At 45.2% G+C, this 20932-nt stretch overlaps 1 protein-coding gene across 1 annotated transcript in view; it reads right to left on the bottom strand.

Moving 5' to 3' along the window:
• The window catches only part of SBNO1 (strawberry notch homolog 1), a gene marked incomplete in the record, with an annotated part of 3303179 nt that overhangs the window by 1102960 nt on the left and 2179287 nt on the right, over positions 1–20932 (bottom strand). Inside the window, 1 exon segment of the mRNA XM_044068578.1 lies at positions 20770–20905. Coding sequence (XP_043924513.1) covers positions 20770–20905 — 136 coding nt within the window.

The following is a 20932-nucleotide window of genomic DNA, read 5'->3' as shown; positions in this document are numbered from 1 at the left end:
GTATAAAGAAATGACTTGGTAATCAGCACAGCAGAAGGGCATTTAGACTAGTGGCAAAGAAGTTTTGAGTGTTTGCATCTGTATGTCACATTTATGCCTTATGCGGGGAGTATATGTGTCATATACAGCATTTATAAGAGCTGAAGGCTTTGCTATACTGGCTGGAAGTTGGGCTATCCTTGCCAGGAGATTATGTGAAGAATACTACAACAGTGATATGGACTGACATCAAGAATTATTTTCTAGCACGAGGAAGGATGTGGAAGGGAATATAATAGCCTCAGGTTATGATCCTCTGCACCTGTATTGTCTTCAGTGATGGATGTTCAGGTTGCTGAGTGCAGGGATAATCACCTCCTGACTGCTTCAGAGTGTGACAGGCAACCATCAAGGAGCACTGGAAAGGCTTCTCAGTGAAAGGACCCCTGAAGCCCTGGTTTTGCAGGCCACCTCTGCCCTCTGGGTGACATCAGTAATAATAAATTCATCCTTCGCCTTGGGAAGCTCTTTCTCCAGATGTGTCAGATGCAAAACCCTGGGATTTACACAACCAAATTCTCTTTCCTTGTTTCTGAAGAAGGTCCTTTGAGGGGCAAAGAATTTGATTCCTACAGCAGATGCAAATATACCATCCTTCTCTCTTCTTCAGATAGTCTCTAACTTTGGGACCAGATAAAGTTAATCCATCATATGGGGCACTGAAGAATGGCTTCAAATGTTCTGCAAAATAACAGTCTCGCATCAAGAATTGCCTTAGTATGGACATCTACTTTTTTGGTAGAGAGCTTAAGTGTAGACATGCTTCCCAAATCTGACAAATGCATGCGATTCCCTATTCAGTGGATGAACAGGAGCATTCTTCCTTAAGTTCCTTCTTAGTGGCTGCAACCACTATCATAGAATCTGCTGTGGGACCCTTGCTCCAATGGGGACAGTATTTGGCAGAAAACAATTGCCAGGCCTTTTGGGAATAGGCTCATGTGTTTGGTTCCTTCCACACTTGAGGAGATTAGTTCTACCATCTCATCAGGAGGGAGGGTTTAGGGACTACCCAAGACGTAGAGGGACCAGAACCAAAAGCAGGTTTAGGGACTACCCAAGACGTAGAGGGACCAGAACCAAAAGCCTCAAGAAAAACATTCTTCTGGAAAGCACCTGTGAGCACCAGCCCCATTTTTGTCTGAGAAATTAGAGAATCTCTGCAAACAAGACATCCTCAAGGGCAGATCTGGGAGAAACTTCTCCCTCATCAAAATCAGTGCTGGCGGTAGGAGATTCTGAAGGAGAACCCAAGTGTCCTTTCTTACACTTGTATTTCCTGTGAACCTCTTCTGTAGGTTGTTCAAAACAGTACTCAAACTGACATCTCTCGCTGGCAAACAGACTAGAAGCTCCTGGAAACTGGCTGTCCTGCTGGGACTAGGGAAGTAGGCTGTGAACTTTGGGAAAGGGCATAATCCGGGTCTGAAAGGATAAGACCTGTCCCTAGGTTGAAAGAATACACTTCCAAAATGCTTGAACACCAAAGCAGGACATAGATCCAAAAGTCTCACTGTCGGGGCAAAAATTTCTGAGGGTGGCTCAACCCTAGAAGCAGTTTGGCTGGAATCAGGGTATGTCACTAGAGCCAAGCCATCAAGCACCAAAGCCCATAGGAGGGAGGAAAGGATCCGAATACCTCGGATCTGATCCTGTTCCATCAGTCAACACCAGTGGTTCAGCTCTGAGACTCTGATGGCTCACAGCAGACTTTGCCAGAGAACTTATTGGAGTCAAGGAAGTATGGGGCCCTCAGCGACAATGCAGACTTGCCCTGGGCAACAGTCAGATCCAGGGACTGCGATAAGAGGTTGGACTACAGAAGAAACCATTAAGGAGTGAGGGGACAAAATGGCTCTTCTGGATCAGACAGTGATCAGAGTTGGGAGTACCCTCAACTGGATATGGGAAGGAATAAATCTAATCATCCTGCCAATACTAGCTTTGGCAAGGTTCCAAGAAGACGCAGCTCGTAGCTAACTTCACAAAAGTTGAGGATAGTGGCCTGGAGGGCTAACTAGGTCTGTCCTGCAGAACTGGAGACCAAGGTCTAGGAGATATAGGTAATGCTACAAACCAAAAAAAGTGGTGGCTCCAAAGGTCAAACAAATCTTCCTAGTTTCTGGAGCTGATGAAGGTGCCAGATCCTAAGATCTCTTTCTTGCTGCTTTTCATCTTTTTGTATCTTTCTTTTTCCATCTCCTTTTCTTCTCTTTGAGTCACCTTGGGTTTATCAGCCTTCTTTTTTTTAAAGATGAAAGAGAAGCAGCAGAAGCTGCAGAATTCCCAGATCCAGAGGAGGGATTTTCCTCCTGCGGTAGACTGAAGGAGATCCTTTAGAATAAGCTTATTGCTTTTTTGCACAACAGCTCATTGTCCTAATGCCTCACAGATGGAGCAGGTGATGCCCAAATAAGAAGGCCCTAGGCAACACACGTACTTACTGTACATATCTGAATTTGGTAGTCTGTGAAAACAAGCTATGCATTTTTTGAATCTGGAGGGCTTACCTGCCATCCTCATAGACAACAGAGAGGGAAGGAAAAAAAATTACTCTTAGGGGGGGGGAAAAAAAAAAAAACTATGGTATATATACTTTTTTTTAATTAAGCCCCAGAAGAGGGGGGAGAAAGACGTACGGAACAATAAGCATAAACACTATTAGACAAGACTAGTATAAAAATTAACAAAAATCAAATAAGAAATATACTTATTTAAAGGATTTTTTCTGAAACACATTTCTGAGCACCAAGATCTGTTACAAGTTTATGGAGGCAAACAAGATCGGAGACGGCTCACTCTCTATATACAGGGATTATGAGTAGGGGAAGGAGCCTGAGCTAGAGATCCGAAGATTAGAAGTGGCCGATGACGGATCCAGGACCCATATATAGCGGAACAGATTCAAAACACATCAGATATAATAAATAATTAACAACATGGGGTCCCCAACTCAAGCAAAGTGTCACTGCAAATATACTGTCAAGCAAACTTGCTCCATTTTCTCCCTGAAACTTCCAACTACATTCATCAAGTTACTTCCACCCCTACCATTACAAAGGATCATGTCTTAAATGTACTTTCAAACACCAAAAACACTTCCTCCATGGGGCTTAACATATAGAGTTTCTAATAAACAATTCGAGACATGCACTCAAAGAACCCCTCCTTAAATTGTTTAACCTGTGTCTGTCTATACAATATGTTCTCAATTCCTGATATGTTGCTGCAGCAAAGCCCTTCTACAAGGGTAGATCCATACAGACCCTGGAAATTTCAGAACTACCAGTCTTACGAGTCTAATCTGGAAAGCCATGGAGTGCATCACTACTCACCTCATAATCAAGACATTAAAAAATGTCATTAAGCTCAAACTACATCAATATAGCACCATTAAAAGTAGATCAAGACTGCTACATTTTGTCAACAACTTTCAAAAGGTCACTCAAGCAATAAGTACTGGTTATACTATACATGCTACTTACTTTGACCTGGCCAAAGCATTCAATATCATACTACAAGGAGGACTTAAGAATAAGTTACTGGCCTTAAGCACTGGTCTCTGTGTTAAAATTGATAGCCTACTGGCTTAAGGACAGAATACACTCTTGTCCATGTAGCAGATGATTTTTCTGAAAAAAGGTGACCAGTGATGTCTCTGGAATCTCTGCTTGGTCCTCACATTTTCTCTGGCCTCAAAATAAAAACCATCTCTGGCTGACCAAATCTACTGACTGCAAACTGTGTACAAATGACAAAAATCCTGATGATGCATATAACCTTCAAAATAAGCTAACACTTGTAAACACTTTAAGCATGGATAAAGGGTTGAAATTAAATACCAAGAAATGCATCATCTCCTTTGGGAAACCGCAAACAGCTGCAGCTCACAGCACCGGCAACACTCCATTATCAAGAAAAAAATGGTGTTTTCAGATCTATGCACTTGGATGGATGGTCACCTCTCCTTTGATCACCATTTGGCTACTTCAGCCAGGAAAAGTACAGTTGTGTACACTTACCATAAATGTAGACGTTTGAGTGTTTTCACTGTTGCAGTCAGAATATCTGGGTTATCCCTGCCAGGGTTGCCCTCGGCCAGCCCGAATACCAGAGGCTTAGTATTTCTGTGTCGGTTGCTGTCGCTTCAGGACAGACGTCAGGTCATCAGTAGTATAAAGTAAGGCAGCAGACACCATTACATCAGTTTTTCTTGCCCTAACCTGTAAGGATACTCCAAGTGGAAGACAGGTTCTGGTAGAAGAACCCCATCAGTAGAAAGTAAATACCAATATGTCCCTTGTAACGAAAGAGAGGAAGGGGATGGAGGGAGGGAAACCAGGACTGCAACAGTGAATACACTAACATTTACATTTATGCGATGTGTACACAACTGTACTATGTTCTTCGCATTTCACTGTTGCAGTCATCACATTTGGGTTGATTCCCAAAGCCGACGGAATGGGTGGAAGCAGTCAGGGAGACTAGGGGCTGCCTAGCATGCCCTGCAAGAATGCAGAGGCAAACCCTGTTCTGGATTTGGAAAAGATAGGTGGGTGGTAATGTTTGGTAAAGGTGTGAAAAGATGTCCAGGTGGCAGCCTCCAGGAAGTCCCTGGTGGGGACACCTCTGAGGAAAGCTGCAGAGGTGAAGGTTGCTCTGGTGGAGTGAGTCCTGACCCCCTTGGGGGGAGGCTTTCCGTGCTGCTTGTAGCAGAAATGGGTGCAGTGTGCTATCCATTTGGAAATTGTTTGGAGGTGGCTATGCCCTCTGCCCCTGCAGCAAAGCTAACCAGCAATTGATCAGACTTTCTGAAGGATTTTGTCCTGTCTAGACAGAATCTGAGCTGTCTGTGCACATCTAGAGAGTGCAGGATCCTTTCCGCCTTGTTCTGTGGGTTAGGGAAAAAGGCAGGCAAACGAATAGATTTGGTTGAGAGCCACACTGGACACCACTTAGGGCATTAAGAATGGGTTAGTCCTGAGGGAAACCCTGTCAGCATGTAAGATGATGAAGGGCTCCACACCTATGAGTGCTTGCAGAACGGAGACCCTTCTGGCTGAAGTGATGGCCAGAAGGAAAGCTGCCTTCCAGTAGAGAAATTTCAGCTTTGCTGAAGATGCTGGTTCGAAGGGGTTAGGTGAGCTTTTCCAACACAAAGTTAAGGTCCCAAGCTGGGGTTGGTGCTCTTCTGGGTAGCCTCAAGTTGCTAGCCCCTCTTAGGAATGGTATGATCAGTGTGTGACAAAAGGGGCTGCGCTCAGGGGAAATGAGCAGAGACAGCAGAGGCATGAATTTTAATAGAGGAAAGAGAACACTTTGTAGCAGGTCAGCTAAGTAATCCAGGAAGAGAGGGAGGGAGGGCTGTGCCATATCGGCTCCCTTAGCCTGAATCCAGGTGCAGAACCTTTTCCACTTGTCAGCATAAGACTTTCTAGTGCTAGGGCATCTGGCCTGACTTATAACATCTAGAACCCAATTACTGAGGTTGGCAGATTGATTGGTGGTTAGGGAATAAGCCAAGCTGGCAAATTGAGGGTCTGCAATTGGGTATGCATGAATTTTCCTTCCCTCTGGGTCAGGAGGGTTGGGGTCTGACTGAGATGTGATGGTGGCAGTGGGGACAGGCTGCGCAGCAGTGGGTACCAGTGCTGGCGAGGCCAGTCTGGAGCAATAAGAATTGTCCTTGGTTTTTCCTCCTTTATTTTGTGCAGTACCCTGGGGATGAGAGGTAGTGGAGGAAAGGCATAGACCGACAGATTGACCCAGGGGAAGGACAGGGCATCCCACTTTTCCAAGCCATGCAGTGATTCTCTCTGGTGCAGAACTTGCTGAGTTGACAGCTGGTGTGGGAGGCAAAGAGGTCGACCTTCGGGGTGCTCCATTTCTGAGTTATTAGGCTGAAGGTTCTTTTGTCTAGCTGCCACTCGTGTGGGTCCAGAAGATTTCTGCTTAAGTGGTCGGCCAGAGAATTTAGAGAACCTGGCAGGAATTGTGCTAACAGGTGGAGTTGTATGGCAGAGGCTGTGTGCCAAAGGGTCATGGCAAGCCTGCATAGAGGGTAGGAAAGAGTCCCTCCCAACTTGTTGATAAACCACATCACAGTGGTGTTGTCTGTTTTGATCAGTAGAGACCCTGGGGACAGAAGGGGCTGGAAAGCTGCCAAGACATGCTGGACAGCTATCTTCTCTTTTTGGATGATGTGCAGATGGATTTGCTGTGGGCTCCATTGGCCCTGTATGCACCTGCCGTCCAGGCGTGCACCCCAGGCATAGTCTGATGCATCTGTGGTGAGGGTCTGGGAGGTGGGAGGTGGGTGGTGAGAAAGGTAGTCCCCTTGTGGTGGGAGCATGCTGCTGCCCACCAAAAAAAATCTTTTCTGAGGCAAGGTATCATGGGTATAAAAGAGTCTCCAGGTCTTGACAGTGTTGACACCAAAGGCTTTTTAGGTACCATTGAAGTTTCCTCATATGCAGTCTGGCATACAGAATGAGTACAATGCAAGATGCCATGAACCCCAGAGCTTGCAGGATTTTTCTTGAAGATAACTGGGGTCTAGTGGCTAGTTGAGAGATGCAGGCTATCAGGAAAGTTTGCTTTTCTGGTGTAAGGAATGCCATCTGGGATGCTGTGTCCAAGCTCACTCCCAGGAATATAATCCTTTGGGGGGTACTTGTTTGGATTTCTTTTTGTTGATTGTGTACCCTAGGGAGGTTAGTAGGGACTTTAAAAAGGTCAGGTGCTTGAGCAGCTTTTTGAGACTGTCTGCCCTGAATTAGGCAGTCATTTAAGTATGGGTAAATCTGTACATTCCTTTGTCTGCAAAAGGCAACGGCCAGAGACAGACATTCTGTGAAAACTGAGAGCAGTAGTTAAGCCAAAGGGAAGTGAAGAGATCCTGTCCTGAAATGTAGATATTTCCTGCATGATTCCCTGATAGGAATGTGGAGGTAACCCTCTTTTAGGTCTAGGGTGGCTAGCCAAGCATCATTGGAGAACATGGGTAGCAGCTGCTGGAGGGTGAGCATTTTGAATTTTGGTATCACCAGGGAGGGGTTTAGAATGGATAGATCGAGGATGGGGTGCCAGGTGCCCTCTTTTCTGGGTACCAGAAAAAGTCTGCAGTAGAAACCTTGGCCTTTCTGTTCTGCAGGAACGTGCGCTATTGCCCTCAAAGAGAGCAGGAAAAGGACTTGCTTTTTCACCTCTGCCCACTGGTTTGGAGGTAGATCTGGGAACCCTTCTGGAGTTGGAAGGGTGTGGAAAGAAAATTTGTATCCCTGGGACACAATGTCGAGGACCCAGCTGTTGTTGGTAATGGTGGCAGGTGCTTACGTGAAAAAGAGAGTTTTCCTCCTAGGGGTAAGTGAAGGTGGGGAGATGGGGGTGGGGGAGAAGAGTCATTGTGAGTTCTTACCATGAGGGGGTGGCTTAGAACTCCCTGTTTTTGAAGTGGAGGAAAGTCCACTGTTTAGATCTCTGGATTCCCTGTGGCTGCTGTCTGGGGGGTCTGCTTCCACGGGGTCTGGGCTGAACTGACCTGGTGAAATCAGGAAAGGAGCAGTGCTTTGAGGAGCAATGCCTGCTGGACCGGTCAGAAATCCTTAACTGTCTGCATAGATTTTGCTTTTTCTTCCATCTTTTTAAAGACCTCTTTTGCCTTAGTGCCAAATAAGTTGTCTTTGTGCAAGGGGGCATCCAACAATTTAGATTTACCATGGTCTGGCGCCATGCATGCCTTCTAAGGACAGAACTGGTGACTGCTGCCCTGCAAGAAGATTACAGGGGATCAAAACCACAGTGCAAGGTGTGTTTAGTTACATGACTTGCAGAATGCATTAGCTCTTGTAACTATTTAGATTCTGCACAAGCAGGAAAGGAAGACATTTTTTTGTTTGAGGAGTTCCAGGGTATGTTGCTGAAATTTTAGCATATGGAACTTGCAATTTAGTGCTCTGACAGAAAGAGTAGCAGAGGTGTATACTTTTTTACCCCATCTGTCTAGTGCTCGGGAATCCCTGTCTGAGGTGGTGGGATTCTTGGCAGAGGTTGCTTTAATTCCTTTAGGCCCTTGAGAAATTACCTCAGGGTCAGCAGTAGGATTTTTAAAAAGACATTTATGAGAGTCGTGGACTCTAATACCGGTCTAGTTTTCTGGGTGCCGCACAGAGGGTGTCAGGAGTCAAAGTGGATTCCAGGAAAACATCCTCCACAACATCCACAACTGGGGGAATGGCCAGGAGTCTGTGCTGTGGAAGATCTAAGAATTCCCCGAGTCTCTTTTTAGACTGAGGATAGTCCTGACATTCCCACTGGAAATGCTCCATTAAGGTATGAAGGGTTTCCCTAAAGGAAAAGTCCTCTGGGGGAGAGGCTGAAGAAATGGAATCCTCTGCATCAGAATCTTCATAAGCAGAGAGGGGTTGCATGTCTTCATATTCAGTAGCATCAGAGTCAGACTCCTGTTCACACAAAACTACTGGGGACAGATCTCTCTTCCTTTTGGAAGGGGTAGCTTGGCCACCCCTGATCAACATGATAAGGTCTTCCGCCATTTTAAGCATTTGAGACTGAGGCGAGGAAGCAGGTGCCTGAAATTGGGTAGCCGGGGTTTCTTGGGTGTGGTTCATACCCTGGGCCTTAGAAACTTGGTAGTTTTCGAAATAAAGGTAGACACGAAAAAAGTTCTGTTGGTGTCGAGAATCGGTAGTGCAAAGGACTTCCTCGGAAGCCGGTGCCTGCTCAGCGGCTCTGGACCCATCCAAGGGAGAGACAACCACAGGATCCTTCGTCAAAGAAGAGATCTGTGGCATACCGGACTCCGAAAGGGTCTAGGTAGCAGCCTGCGAATCCACAGAAGCGGGTATTAGGGGCTGCAAAAGCACCTCACTGACTACCGGAGAAAGTACAGTTGTGTACACTTACCATAAATATAGATATTAGAGTGTATTCACTGCTGCAGTCATCATATTTGGGTTATCTGCCTGCAGCCTCAGCCGGCCTGAAAAATGGAGTCTTGGGATTTCTGCGTCGGATGCTGTTGCTTCTTCCATGACGTCAGGTCGTCAGGGGTATAAAACATGCAGCAGACGAAATTACATCAGGTTTTCTTGCCCCAGATGTCAGGTGTCCCCAAAATAGGAAGCAATTACATGGTATGGAACACCCCCAGCAAAAAGCAAATACACATGATATAAGATATGCCAAACAAAAAAGACAGGTAGAAGTAGAGAGAGATAAGGGGGCTGGAGGGAGGGCAACCAGGACTGCAACAGTGAATACACTCGAACATCTACATTTATGGTAAGTGTACATAACTGTACTATGTTCTTCATGTTTCACACTTGCAGTCATCACATTTGGGTTGATTCCCAAAGCTAAGGAAGGGTGGAGGTAGTCAAGAAGCATTAGGGTTGGCAATCAGACCCTGTAAGACTGCTGTGGCAAATCCAGCTTTGGATTTAGAAAAGATAGGTAAGTGGTAATGCTTGATGAAAGCGTGTACAGAGCTCCAGGTTGCAGCTTCCAGGTTGTCCCTGGTAGGGCCTCCCCCAAGGAATGCTGTAGAAGTAGATGTAGCCCTAGTGGAATGTGTTCTGATCCCCTGTGGGGTAGGTTCCCCATGGTGTTTGTAGCAGAAATGGATGCAGTGTGCTAGCCATTTAGAAATGGTTTTCTTTGAAATGGCCGTGGCCTCTGCCCCTGCAGAAAAGCTAACTGGCAGTTGGTCAAATTTTCTGAGAGGCTTAGTCCTGTCCAGATAGAACCTAATCTGCCTGTGCACATCCAGGGTGTGCAGGATCCTTTCCCCTTTATTCTGAGGATTAGGGGAAAAAAGTTGGCAAATGAATGGACTGGTTTAAAGCACACTAGACAACACCTTGGGCATAAAAGATGGGTTATTCCTGAGGGAAACCCTGTTCGCATGGAAGATAATGAAGGGTTCCACTGCCATAAGCCCTGCAATTCAGACACTCTTCTTACTGAAGTGAAATCTAGTGCTGAAGTGATGTCTAGAAGTAAAGCTGTTTTCCATGAGAGGAATTTTAACTCTGCTGTAGCAGCAGGTTCAAAGGGCGGAAGCGTGAGCTTTTCCAATACAAAGTTAAGGTCCTAGGCAGGGGTGGGAGCTCTCCTGGGGGTGGGGGGATCTTACATTTTTGGTTCCTCTCAAACTGTTTTACCAGAGGGTGAGAGAAGAGGGGCGGCTCAGTATTATAATGAGCTGAGATGGCGGAGGCACGAATCTTAATTGAAGAGAAGGATAGGCCCTTGTGGAGCATTTCTGTTAAGTAATCTAGTATATGAGGTAAGCTGGGCGCAGTCATGTCCCTTCCCTGAGACTGGCTCCAGGAACAGTATCTTTTCCACTTTTCCAAATAGGATTTTCCAGTACTAGGCCTCCTTGTCTCAAGAATAACATCCAGCACCTGCTTACTGAGGGTTGCTAGTGACGAGTTCACGGGATAAGCCAAGTCTGCAAGGTTCAGGGTCTGTAGCTGAGGGTGCAGAATCTGCCCCGCCTGCTGGGACAGCAGGGAAGAAGTCTGAGGCAGGTGCCATGGTGACAGCACAAAAGAGGGCATCAGTGCTGGCGTGTCCAGTCTGGTGCAATCAAGATTGTCCTTGGCTTGTCCTATTTGATCTTTAGTAGGAGCTTCGAGAGGAGGGGCAGAGTGGGAAAGGTATAGACTGAGAGGCTTTCAAAGGTAAAGGACAGGACATCACCTTTCCAGGCTTGGCTGTGGGGAGTTCTGGTGCAATATTTGCTCAACTGATAGTTCTGAGGGGAAGCAAAAAGGTCCACCTCTGGTGCCCCCCCACCTGTTCCTCAAAAGCTTGAATATTTTGGGTTCCAGTTTCCACTCGTGTGGGTCCATGAGACTTCTGCTTAAGTCGTTTGCCAGTGAACTGAGTTTGCCTGGCAAGAACTGAGCGTACAGGTGCACTTGGCTGCTCAAGGCTGTGTTCCACAGAGCCATGTTTAATCTGCATAGTGGGTAGGAATGGGTCTCCCCTGCTTGTTTATGTACCAAATAACTGTGGTGTTGTCTGTCTTTACCAATAGCTGTCCTGGTAGAATAAGGCCTTTGAAGGCTGTCAAAAGCATTCTGTACAGCTAACATTTCTTTTTGATTGATATGCAGGTGCATTTGCTTTGGGCTCCATTTGCCCTGAATGCACTGCCCTGTCATGTGAGCCCCACATGCATAGTCTGATGTGTCTGCTCTGTTTTTAGAGTTTGGGCGGCAGGGGGTAGAGAGAGAAAGGGAATGCCTTGTTGTGGTTGCAGGCCTCTGCCCACCAAAGGAACTCTGTCTTTAGGCAAGGAATGATAGGAATCATTGCTTAAAGGTCCTGAGAATGTTGACACCAGAGACTTTTTAGGTACCACTGAAGTTTCCTCATATGCAGTCTTGCATATGGAATGAGTAGAATGCAAGAGGCCATGAACCCTAGGGCTTGCAGTATTTTTCTTGCAGACAGCCGGGTTTTGGTGGCCAGTAGATTGAAGTAGTTATCTCTGGAGTGAGGAATGCCATCTGGGAAATTGTGTTCAAGCTTGCACCCATGAATACAATCTGTTGGCTGGGTACTAGCTGAGATTTCTTTTCGTTGATGGTGTACCCCAGTGAAGTTAGAAGTCTCTTTACAAATGCCAGATGCTGTAGTAGCAATTCCTGACTGTCCGCCTGAATCAGGCAATCATCCAAGTATGGATAAATTTGAATTCTTCTCTGCCTGCAATATGCAATGACTGGAGCTAGGCACTTTGTGAACACCCTGGATGCAAGTAGATAAGCCAAAGGGAAGTGCAGAGAACTGATGGTGCACAGAGCCTGCGCTGAAGTGTAGGTATTTCTTGCAAGATCCCCTTATGGGAATGTGCAGATAAGCTTCTTTTAAGTCTAGGGTTGTTAGCCAGTAGTCCATGGCTAGCATAGGAAGCAGCTGTTGGAGAGTCAGCATTTTGAATTTTGGAACCACCAGAAAGGTATTGAGAATAGACAGATCCAGGATAGGACGCCAAGAGTTTACTTTTCTGGGTACCAGAAACAGTCTGGAATAAAAGCTTTGTCCCCCTTTGTTCTGCTGGGACAGGTTGAATAGTCTTGATACTGAGAAGAGAAAGCACTTGCTTTTGGGCCTCTTGCCCGCTGGTTGGGGGGGGGGGGGGGTCGGGCCATCCGCTTAAGGTTGGGAGGGAGTGGAAGTGGAATCGGTTTCCCTGGGAAACAATGTTTAAGACCCATCTGCCCTGGGTAATGTACTCCCACAGTTCTTGGCATGCAGAGCAAGTTTCCCTCCTAAAGGGGCAAGTACTTGGGCAAGGCTTGGAAGAGTTAAGGACAAGCCATTGTGTAATTTTACCATAGGATGGCAGCTTACTACTCCCTGTTTTGGACATGGGAGCACTACATTGCTTAGATCTGTGCATAACCTGAGACTGAAGTCTTGGTGGTCTGCTGCCCCTGGGTTTGGACTGAAAAGGCCTGGGAGAGACTGGAAAAGACCAGTTTTTAAAAAGCCAATGCCTACTGAATCTAGGTGGCTGTACTTGTAAGAAATTTAACAGTTTGCATAGATTTAGCTTTCTCCTCCATCCTTCTGAGGACTTCTGCTTTACTGCCAAACAGACGCTCTTGGTTTAATGGTGCATAGAGTAATTTTGCTTTGACATGATCTGGCAAGTTTTGTTCCTTAAGCCAAGCATGTCTTCTAACAGACCCAGTGACAGCAGCCCTGCAAGATGCTTCTAAGGCATCAAAACCACATTGCAAAGTATGTTTACCAACTTGGTTAGCAGAATGCATTAACTCTTGTAAATCTTTGTGTTCTGCACAATCAGGAATCAACATAATTTTCTGTTCAATTAGTTCCATAATATGCTGCTGATACTTTAACATATGAAATTGTCAATTTAAAGCACTAATGGCAAGAGTAGCAGATGTGTATGCCTTCTTACCCCATCTAACGCTCTAAAATCTCTGTCTGAAGGGGTAGAATTTTTGGCAGTTGTAGCCTTAATGCCTTTAGGTCCCTGGAGAATGGTCTCTGGATCCACAGTAGGATTCATAAAGAGGAATTTGTGAGAGTCAGGTACTCCATCGTATAGTCAGGTTTCCTAGGAATTGGAGGCAAAGTATAAGGGGTAAGGGCTGGATTCCAAAAAGACATCTACAATCTCCAGAACAGGAGGGATAGCTATAGGCCTGTGCTGAGGCAAGTTTAAAAAATCCCGAGTCTCTCTTTGGACTAAGAGTAGTCCTGGCTCTCCCAGCGGAAATGCTCTCTAAGGGTATGCAGGGTTTCACCAAAGGAAAAATCTTTTGGAGGGGAAGCAGAGGGAATGGAATCCTCTGCATCAGAATCCTCATAGGTAGATAAGGGTATGTCCTGGTAATCAGAAGGATCAGAGTTATCAGACTCATCTGAAGAATCAGAAGGGAAATCGGTTCTTGGTTTTTCTGAAAGGGAAGGCTGACTTCCCTAATTAAAGTAATGAGGTCTTCAGACATTCTAAGCATTTGTTTTTGTGGCATGTGGGCCTGAGAATGCACTTTGGCCGTTGGATTCCTAGGTGTAATGTGAACTTTAGGCCTGAAAAATTCAGTATTACTGATTTGAAATGAAGTCTGTTTAATATGAAAATCGGAAGGCCTGAACACACCCTCAGATGCCGGTGCCTGCACAGCGCCTCCAGATCCATCCAAGGTAGAGACATCCACAGGTTCCACAGTCGAAGAAGCATCTCGCGGCATACCGGACTCCGAATGGGTCTCAGTAGAGGCCTGCGAATTTGTAGAAGCGGGTATCAGGGGCTGCGAAAGCGCCTCACCGAGTACTGGCGGGCTGGCGACTAGCTTAAGGGTAGTGTCGTCGGCAGTTTTGGACCTATGCGGTCTGTCTCTGTCTTGATCCTTACATTTTTTCAGACGATCGGTAGTCAGATGGCTTATTGAAGCCATTTTAGAGTATGGAGATAGAGAGCGAAATAATTTAGTTACAAAAATAGCCAGACGACGAACAGTTCGGGCGTTGAACAAGGCACAAAACCGACAGCGAGGGACGTCATGGTCTGGCCCTAAACAAGTGACGCAGTAAGAATGAAAATCTCTGTGAGGTATTTGCTTTCCACAGGCAAGACAATTATTAATTTTTTCTGACATCGGTTAAGAGCAAGAAAAAAGGATCCGCAATCTTTCAGAAGACTTCAGATCTGAAACTAGAAAAACGAAATTTTCATGAGGCTGCCGACCGGCACTTGCGAACTGCTTCTGCTTCGGGCACTGCACAGCCAGAAAGACTGATGTAATGGCGTCAGCTGCAGGTTTTATACCCCTGACGACCTGATGTCATGGAAGAAGAAAGAGCATCCAACGCAGAAATCCCAAGACTCTGGTATTCAGGCCGGCTAAGGGCTACCATCAGGCAGATGACCAAAATGTGATGACTGCAACAGTGAAACATGAAGAACATCTGACGACTAGCTTAACGGAAGCATTGTCGGTAGGTTTGGATCTGTGCGGTCTGTCTCTGTCTATCTTTACGTTTTTTCGGAAGATCTGTCGGATGGCTTACCAAAGCCATATTGGAATTCGAGGACTGTAAGTGAAAATATCGAGCTACAATAAGGGCCCAATGAGACAGAGTTCTGGCACTGAACAAAGCACAAAAGTGATAGTGGGGGATGTGGTGGTTTGGGCGTAAGCAAGTTATGCAGTACGAATGAAAGTCTCGGTGTGGTATTTGCTTTCCACAGGCGAGACAATTGTTAACTTTTTCTAAAATCGGTTAGTGAAAAAAGATCTCCAATGGGGTACTTAGCTTTAGAAGATTTCAACTTCAATTCAGAAGATGAAACTCCGGTAGCGGCCAACCGGCACTCATGCAAACTGCTTCTGCTTCGGGCTCTGCGGCAAGAAAGACTGATGCAATGGCATCGGCTGCCTTACTTTATACTATAGGTTCATAGGCTGGCACTAGGCTATCAGCCCTAGGGTCTATACAAGCCTAGCCATAACAATTCCCTGGCCATTTCTTCCCACAATATTTACTTCCCTGGACCCCTGTCTAGCAGGGTGACTGATGTGATCCCAGAGGTGAATTTCCTATCTCTCATCCAATCATCAAGGTTCTTTTTGAAGAGGGCCAAAGAGCTGCTCCGCTGGACATGCATCGGTAGTCTATTCCAGAGTCTGGGGAGTCTCTGGGTCAGGAACCTATCCCTCCAGCATGTTTTGTTCAGTGTAATGACAAGGTTTAGATCCCTGGAGTGTCTCTCTCTGAGGGATTGGGATTTCTTTAAGTGTAGCATGTCCATCAGCTCTGGGTTTGACATGGCCTTGTATGTTAAGCAGAGATCACCTCTGAGTAGATAATATGCGACAGAGTATAGGTGGAGGGTTTTTTTTTTTTTTAGACGGTCAGCATAGGGCATCTGCTTAAGGCCTGTGACTCTTAGCGAGGTATTTCTGCAGCCTTTCCAGTTGCTGCAGATGTCTTGAGAGGTACATACCAAACAGGGCACTGTATTCTATAATGGGTTTAATGAGGGATAAGTACAGTGGGGCAATTACCTCCTTTTTTCTGGATGAAAAGCCCTTAGTGATGAGGTGTGCCACATAGGATTTCCTGACTGTGGTGATGTGGTTATGAAAGGTGAGACCACTGTCCACCTGTGTCCCCACGTCTCATCACACTTTCGGTGTTTAGTGTACTGCCACCTATGTGGTGATTCACGGGTACATGTTTTTTCCCAAAGGGGATAATTAAACTTTTCTTGGCATTGAGCTTGAGCCCATGGCTCTGGCACCAAGCATCTGTTTCTGTAAGGCCCTTTTGAAGAAAATCCACATAACTTGGGGATTCAATAATGGCTCCCAGTTTGCAGTCATCTGCGAACTTTGTTAGCCAGAGTCCCTTAGTGTTGGCCTGTACTTCAGAGAAGTAGACACCAAACAAGAGCGGTCCCAAGACTAAACCCTGAGGTACTCCACTTGTCACTTGTGTCTGGAGCTGGATTTGGAGTCTGCTACTTTTACAGTGTGAGTTCTGTCAGTAAGCTAGTTGACAACCCAAGTGACGTATGGATTAATGCCCAGCTTAGTAAGGTTATCTATGATTCCAGAGTGGGGGATGGTGTCGAAGGCTTTGGCGATGTCCAGATAGGCTGTGTGGACCACCTTACCCTTGTCCATGGCTCTGGAGACTGATTTGAAGAAGTCAATCAGGTCCAGGAGACAAGATTGGGCCCTTCACGAACCCAAACTGTGTGGGGTCCAGTGTTTGAAGATTGCCAATGTCTTTGTTTACAAGTTCCATAATACATTCCATGGCCTTGCAGATCAGGCTCATCAGACTGATGGGGCGGTAGCTCCCTGGGATCCAAGGTGGATCCCCCCTTGTGGAGTGGGATAACTGCAGCTGTGTGCCACTCAGTGTTCACAAAGCCTGAGGTGAGGCTATGATTAAACATGACACTTAGGTGAGGTGCCAGTTCATTTTGTAGTTCATGTAGTACACAGCCTGGGATGTCTGGTCGCATGGATGCTGTATTCTTAGCTTTGGAGTGTGCGTTTTTTACCTGTGTGGCTATTACCAGAATTTGGAAATCATTTGGTATTGAGAAGGGCCCTTTAGGGGGTGAGAGGGGGTGAAGTTTGCACTGAAGCAATCTGCCAGGATTATTGGCAATATCCTTGGGATCAGTATATTTAATGCCATTCTGTTGTAGCTCAGAGCATATCTGAGCATTGCCATTTAGATTCTTGACATAGCTATAGAATGCCTTGCGGTTGTCTTTGGAATCTATGGCAAATTTATTTTTGTAACTAGCTTTGGAGGATTTTATTAGAGATCTCAGCTTCTTACTGGGGCTGGTATGGGAGTTTTTTGCATCCTGGGATTTTCCTCTTTTCTGCAACAGTTTCTTCCTTTTGTTGAAAAGTTTGTTTATGGCAAGGGACCACCAAGATTGGCTTCCTTTTCCTGGAGGAGAACGTCTTGGTTCTATTGGGGATGGCACGATTCATGCACGAGTGGATGTGCTCGTACAGTGCCTTAGTGTAGGACTCAGCAGTCGAACTTTCAGTTCCCTTCTGCATGGGTGTCATGAAGTTGGTCACTTCTGACTTGAGTAGCATGAAGTTGGCTTTGGAGAAATTTTTTATGGAGGTTTCCTTACTGCGGGGTGGGTGTGGGATGTGGATGTCAAGGATGATTAGCTTATGGTCAGACCTGACCAACCGAGGGGGTGACCATAGGTGTGGAGCATCGATTTCCCATGTTGGTAATGATCAGGTCTAGGATATTGGAGCCCCTGGTGGGACTAAGGATTAGTTGATCCAGGACACTGGAATTAATGAATTCTAGGAAACTTTGGGCAAGTGTATTGTTACACGAGTAGTTTTCCCAGTTAATGGTAGGATAGTTGAAATCACCCAGTATTAGGGTGTTTGGTTGTATCTTAATATTTACCAGTATGTTTAGAAAGGTGTAGTGAGAATCATTGGGCTTGGTGGGGGATCTGTGGCAAGCTACAATTTGGATTGCAGTCTTACCTAGTGCTAGTTGCACCTGGAGAATTTCAGATGCATTGTGTTGAGCAACTAGCCTGGTGTTGTGAATATCCTTGATGAATATGGACACTCCTCCACCTTTAGTGTTTCTGACCTGGTTTGGTGCCCGAAAAGTGTGGTAAGAGTTGTAGCCTGGTATTGCAGGGGTGCTCTCTGGAGCCTTGAACCAGGTCTCAGTTACTGCACAGATATCAATGTTCTCCATTTTTAGGAGTGCCTCGAGAGAGTACATTTTGAGGTTTAGACTTCTAGCATTGAGTAGCATTACCTTCAGATTTTGCATGCTTGTACCTGTTACGGTGGTGGTTTTGTCATTTGAACTTTGCCTAAAAAAGGCACTACAGGGGTGGCAAGAGCCTTAGCCAGTAACCTGAATCCCAGGGGCGATAAGTGTAGACCATCTCTCGGAAAGTACCGTGGTCTGTTGATCATGTCATCCCAGGCAGACAGACAGTGGACCCCCTTTGAATGACACCAGCAGCTTAGCCCATTGTTGAAGTCAATCATTTTGTCCTTGTACTGTGGTATTATTCTGGGCGAAGGTAGGATGCTTCTCAGGGCTAGGGTCATACCTGCCTGGGCAACATGATCAGACATCTCTTCCATGTCTCTTTTAATGTAGTCCAGGAAGGTATGTCTCACATCATTCACTCCAACATGGACAATGACAGTCATATTTGTACTTGTTGTGGAGTGACTTGAGTGCATGCGTTATGTGGCGGATACTGGCACCAGACAGGCAGCTGACTGTAATTTTCTCCTTGTTCAGCCTGGTGAGTGGGACATCAGTGTGCCTGACTATAGAGTCACCTATGACTAAAGTGTTGGGTACGTTATCTTGCCTTAGGGACTGTTGTTGGGTGATTCACTGGTGTTGTGAGCTATGTGACACTATGGTTGTGATTGGTGTTTGTTTTGCGTTTCAGCTTCAGAGGTCCTTGTTGCTTGGCAGGTTACTGTTAAGGGCCTCCACATATATGGGTTTAGTGTTGCTGTGTGTGGTTGGTGGTGGTGTGGGTTTAGAAGGGCTATGTGTTGCTTGAGGTGTAGTGTGGGTGTTAACCTTCTCCTCTTGACTGCCTAGCACAATCTTGGGTGGAGAGAGCTTTGCTTCCAGTTTGGCTACGTAAGTGCATCTCTCGCAGGTTGTAATGTTGGGTGGTAGGAGGAGAGGGTTGTCTGTATACATGAGGCAATTGCTGCATTGCCCCAGTATGCCCAGATTCACCAGGTGGACAGGAGAAATCACAGGAAGCTGACCCTTGGACATGCCTGGCTTGGTGCTTTTTTTTTTTGTAAAGTACAAGAGCTGTTTTCCCTTACCTTAGCAAGTTACTTTGCAATTATAGGCTGTTCAGTGCCTATGATTAATTTCTCCTTATTAACAAGGATAGTTGAGTGCTTGTGTCAGTTTAAGACTTCCTAGTGCTTTCCAGCAGGTTTTAAAGCAAGTGCTAGTCACACAGATGCTTCAAGGTAAGATGAAAAAAATGGTTTATCCTAAACACTGCAGTGTGCACTAGAGGAGTTAGATGTGAAAGTAGGTAACTTAAGTTTTGCCGGTCTAAAAAGTTAAGTTTTAGTGGAGAGTCACTATTTTTAAAACAGCAAGACAGATTGAAAGGGGGTGGTCACTTTTGTATTCTGGTACTACGGAATACAGTAAGATGGCCAATAAATTTAAATAGTTGAAGGGGAGTGATTTCACAAAATGATAATTCTGTGCTTACTCACACAAGCCAGTAAAAACAGAGAGGAAATGAGATATATGGTCAAATTAACATAAGTGGAAGGCAACTAGAAAGACAGTGGTGTTTAAGAACACTACAGCAACCAGATGGGAGGGTGGGGAAAAAGAAATTCTGTTTGACTCACAAGAGACAAAGCTGTGGTCTCTCTTCAAGTTTTAATATGCAGTTAAAAGCAGAATACAAGCAAAACACTAGGTAAATAAAACAAATCACAATATTCAAAATAGAAAAGGGCAATAAAGTAATACAACAAATAAAAAGCAAACTAATCTTTCCCTCACAGCAAAGTGTAGCAGAGTCTGGATGAACCTTTCTAGTACTGATGACCTGACGTCAGTCCTGAAGCCACCTCAACAGATGCAGAAATACAAAGCTTCTGGTATTCAGGCTGGCCAAGGGCTACCCTGGGCAGGGTAACCCAAATGTGATGACTGCAATAGTGAAACACGAAGAACAAACTACCAGCTACTGAAAAAAGTATAATCCATCACCAAGCAGACACCCAAACAAGAATATAAATCATAAAAGAAAAAGGTAAAGAGGGGAGGATTCTGAATGCTACAACATGTAAGAGAAGGACAATTAAGGTTATGGTAAGATTTTACACAACTATTGTATGCCCTTCTATTCTCATGTTGCAGTATTCATTACTGTAGGGACAGTACCAAAGCTTTTAGGTAGAACCCTGGGTGGTCGGAGTAGGGGTAGAGTCAATGAGACCCTGTAGAATTGTTATGGCAAAACCAGCTCTAAATCTGGATATCAAATCTAGCTTGTAATGCTTAGTGAAGGTGTGCACAGACCACCATGTAGCTGTAATCCACAAATGTCCTTTCTACTGTTAGCGGCAAAAAATGACTCCGAATATCCAGGCTAGTTAACCTGAGTAACATTTGGAAAAATATTTTAAGCACCCCAAATTTGTACATTTAAAGTGTTTTCCATGCAATTTTTAAGGAACAAACTGACGTGTTGGTAACATTTTGGAGCAATTTCAAACGTTGAACACATTTATGAGAAAATACTTTACAGACAACAGTATAAGTGCACTGGCTGTTTTTTCTGCCAATGACTATACCAACATCTTCAATGCCAAGTGATTAAATAAGGGGAAATGTAGAGTTTAATTAGTTTCCCTTTTCTCAATGTCTTGTGTGACCTTGCAGGAAAGTATGTTTAGAGACTGGGGTGCAGGTGGGGTCATCATCAGAACTCTATGATTCATTGAGGGTAAACACTGGATATTTTTATGAGTGAGTTTCTAATGTTTTGGGAGCAATATTTTGAGACTTTCTTTTCTGAGACTCTAGGTTTCATTAAAAATGTTGATTTATAACCATTCTGTAGAAATGCAACCACTTTGATTATATACACAGAAGATTAAAAAACAATCTCACCAAACTGCTGGATTGCTCGATCAGCACTCCATGGTAATTCTAGTGTCATATGTACTCTTCTTCTCTGGTTCTTAGCTCTGCGATCTGCTTGTAATGAGATGCCTGAACTAGCTGCCTCAGAGATGATTGCAATGTTCTGTGCAAAAGTACAGGAAAACTGACA

This window comes from Protopterus annectens, chromosome 4.part0 (assembly GCF_019279795.1).
Source record: "Protopterus annectens isolate FY-2018-M chromosome 4.part0, PAN1.0, whole genome shotgun sequence".
In the NCBI taxonomy this organism is placed as follows: domain Eukaryota; kingdom Metazoa; phylum Chordata; order Ceratodontiformes; family Protopteridae; genus Protopterus; species Protopterus annectens.
The sequence above is the reverse complement of the archived record's forward strand: the minus strand, read 5'-3'. Positions and strand labels throughout refer to the sequence as shown.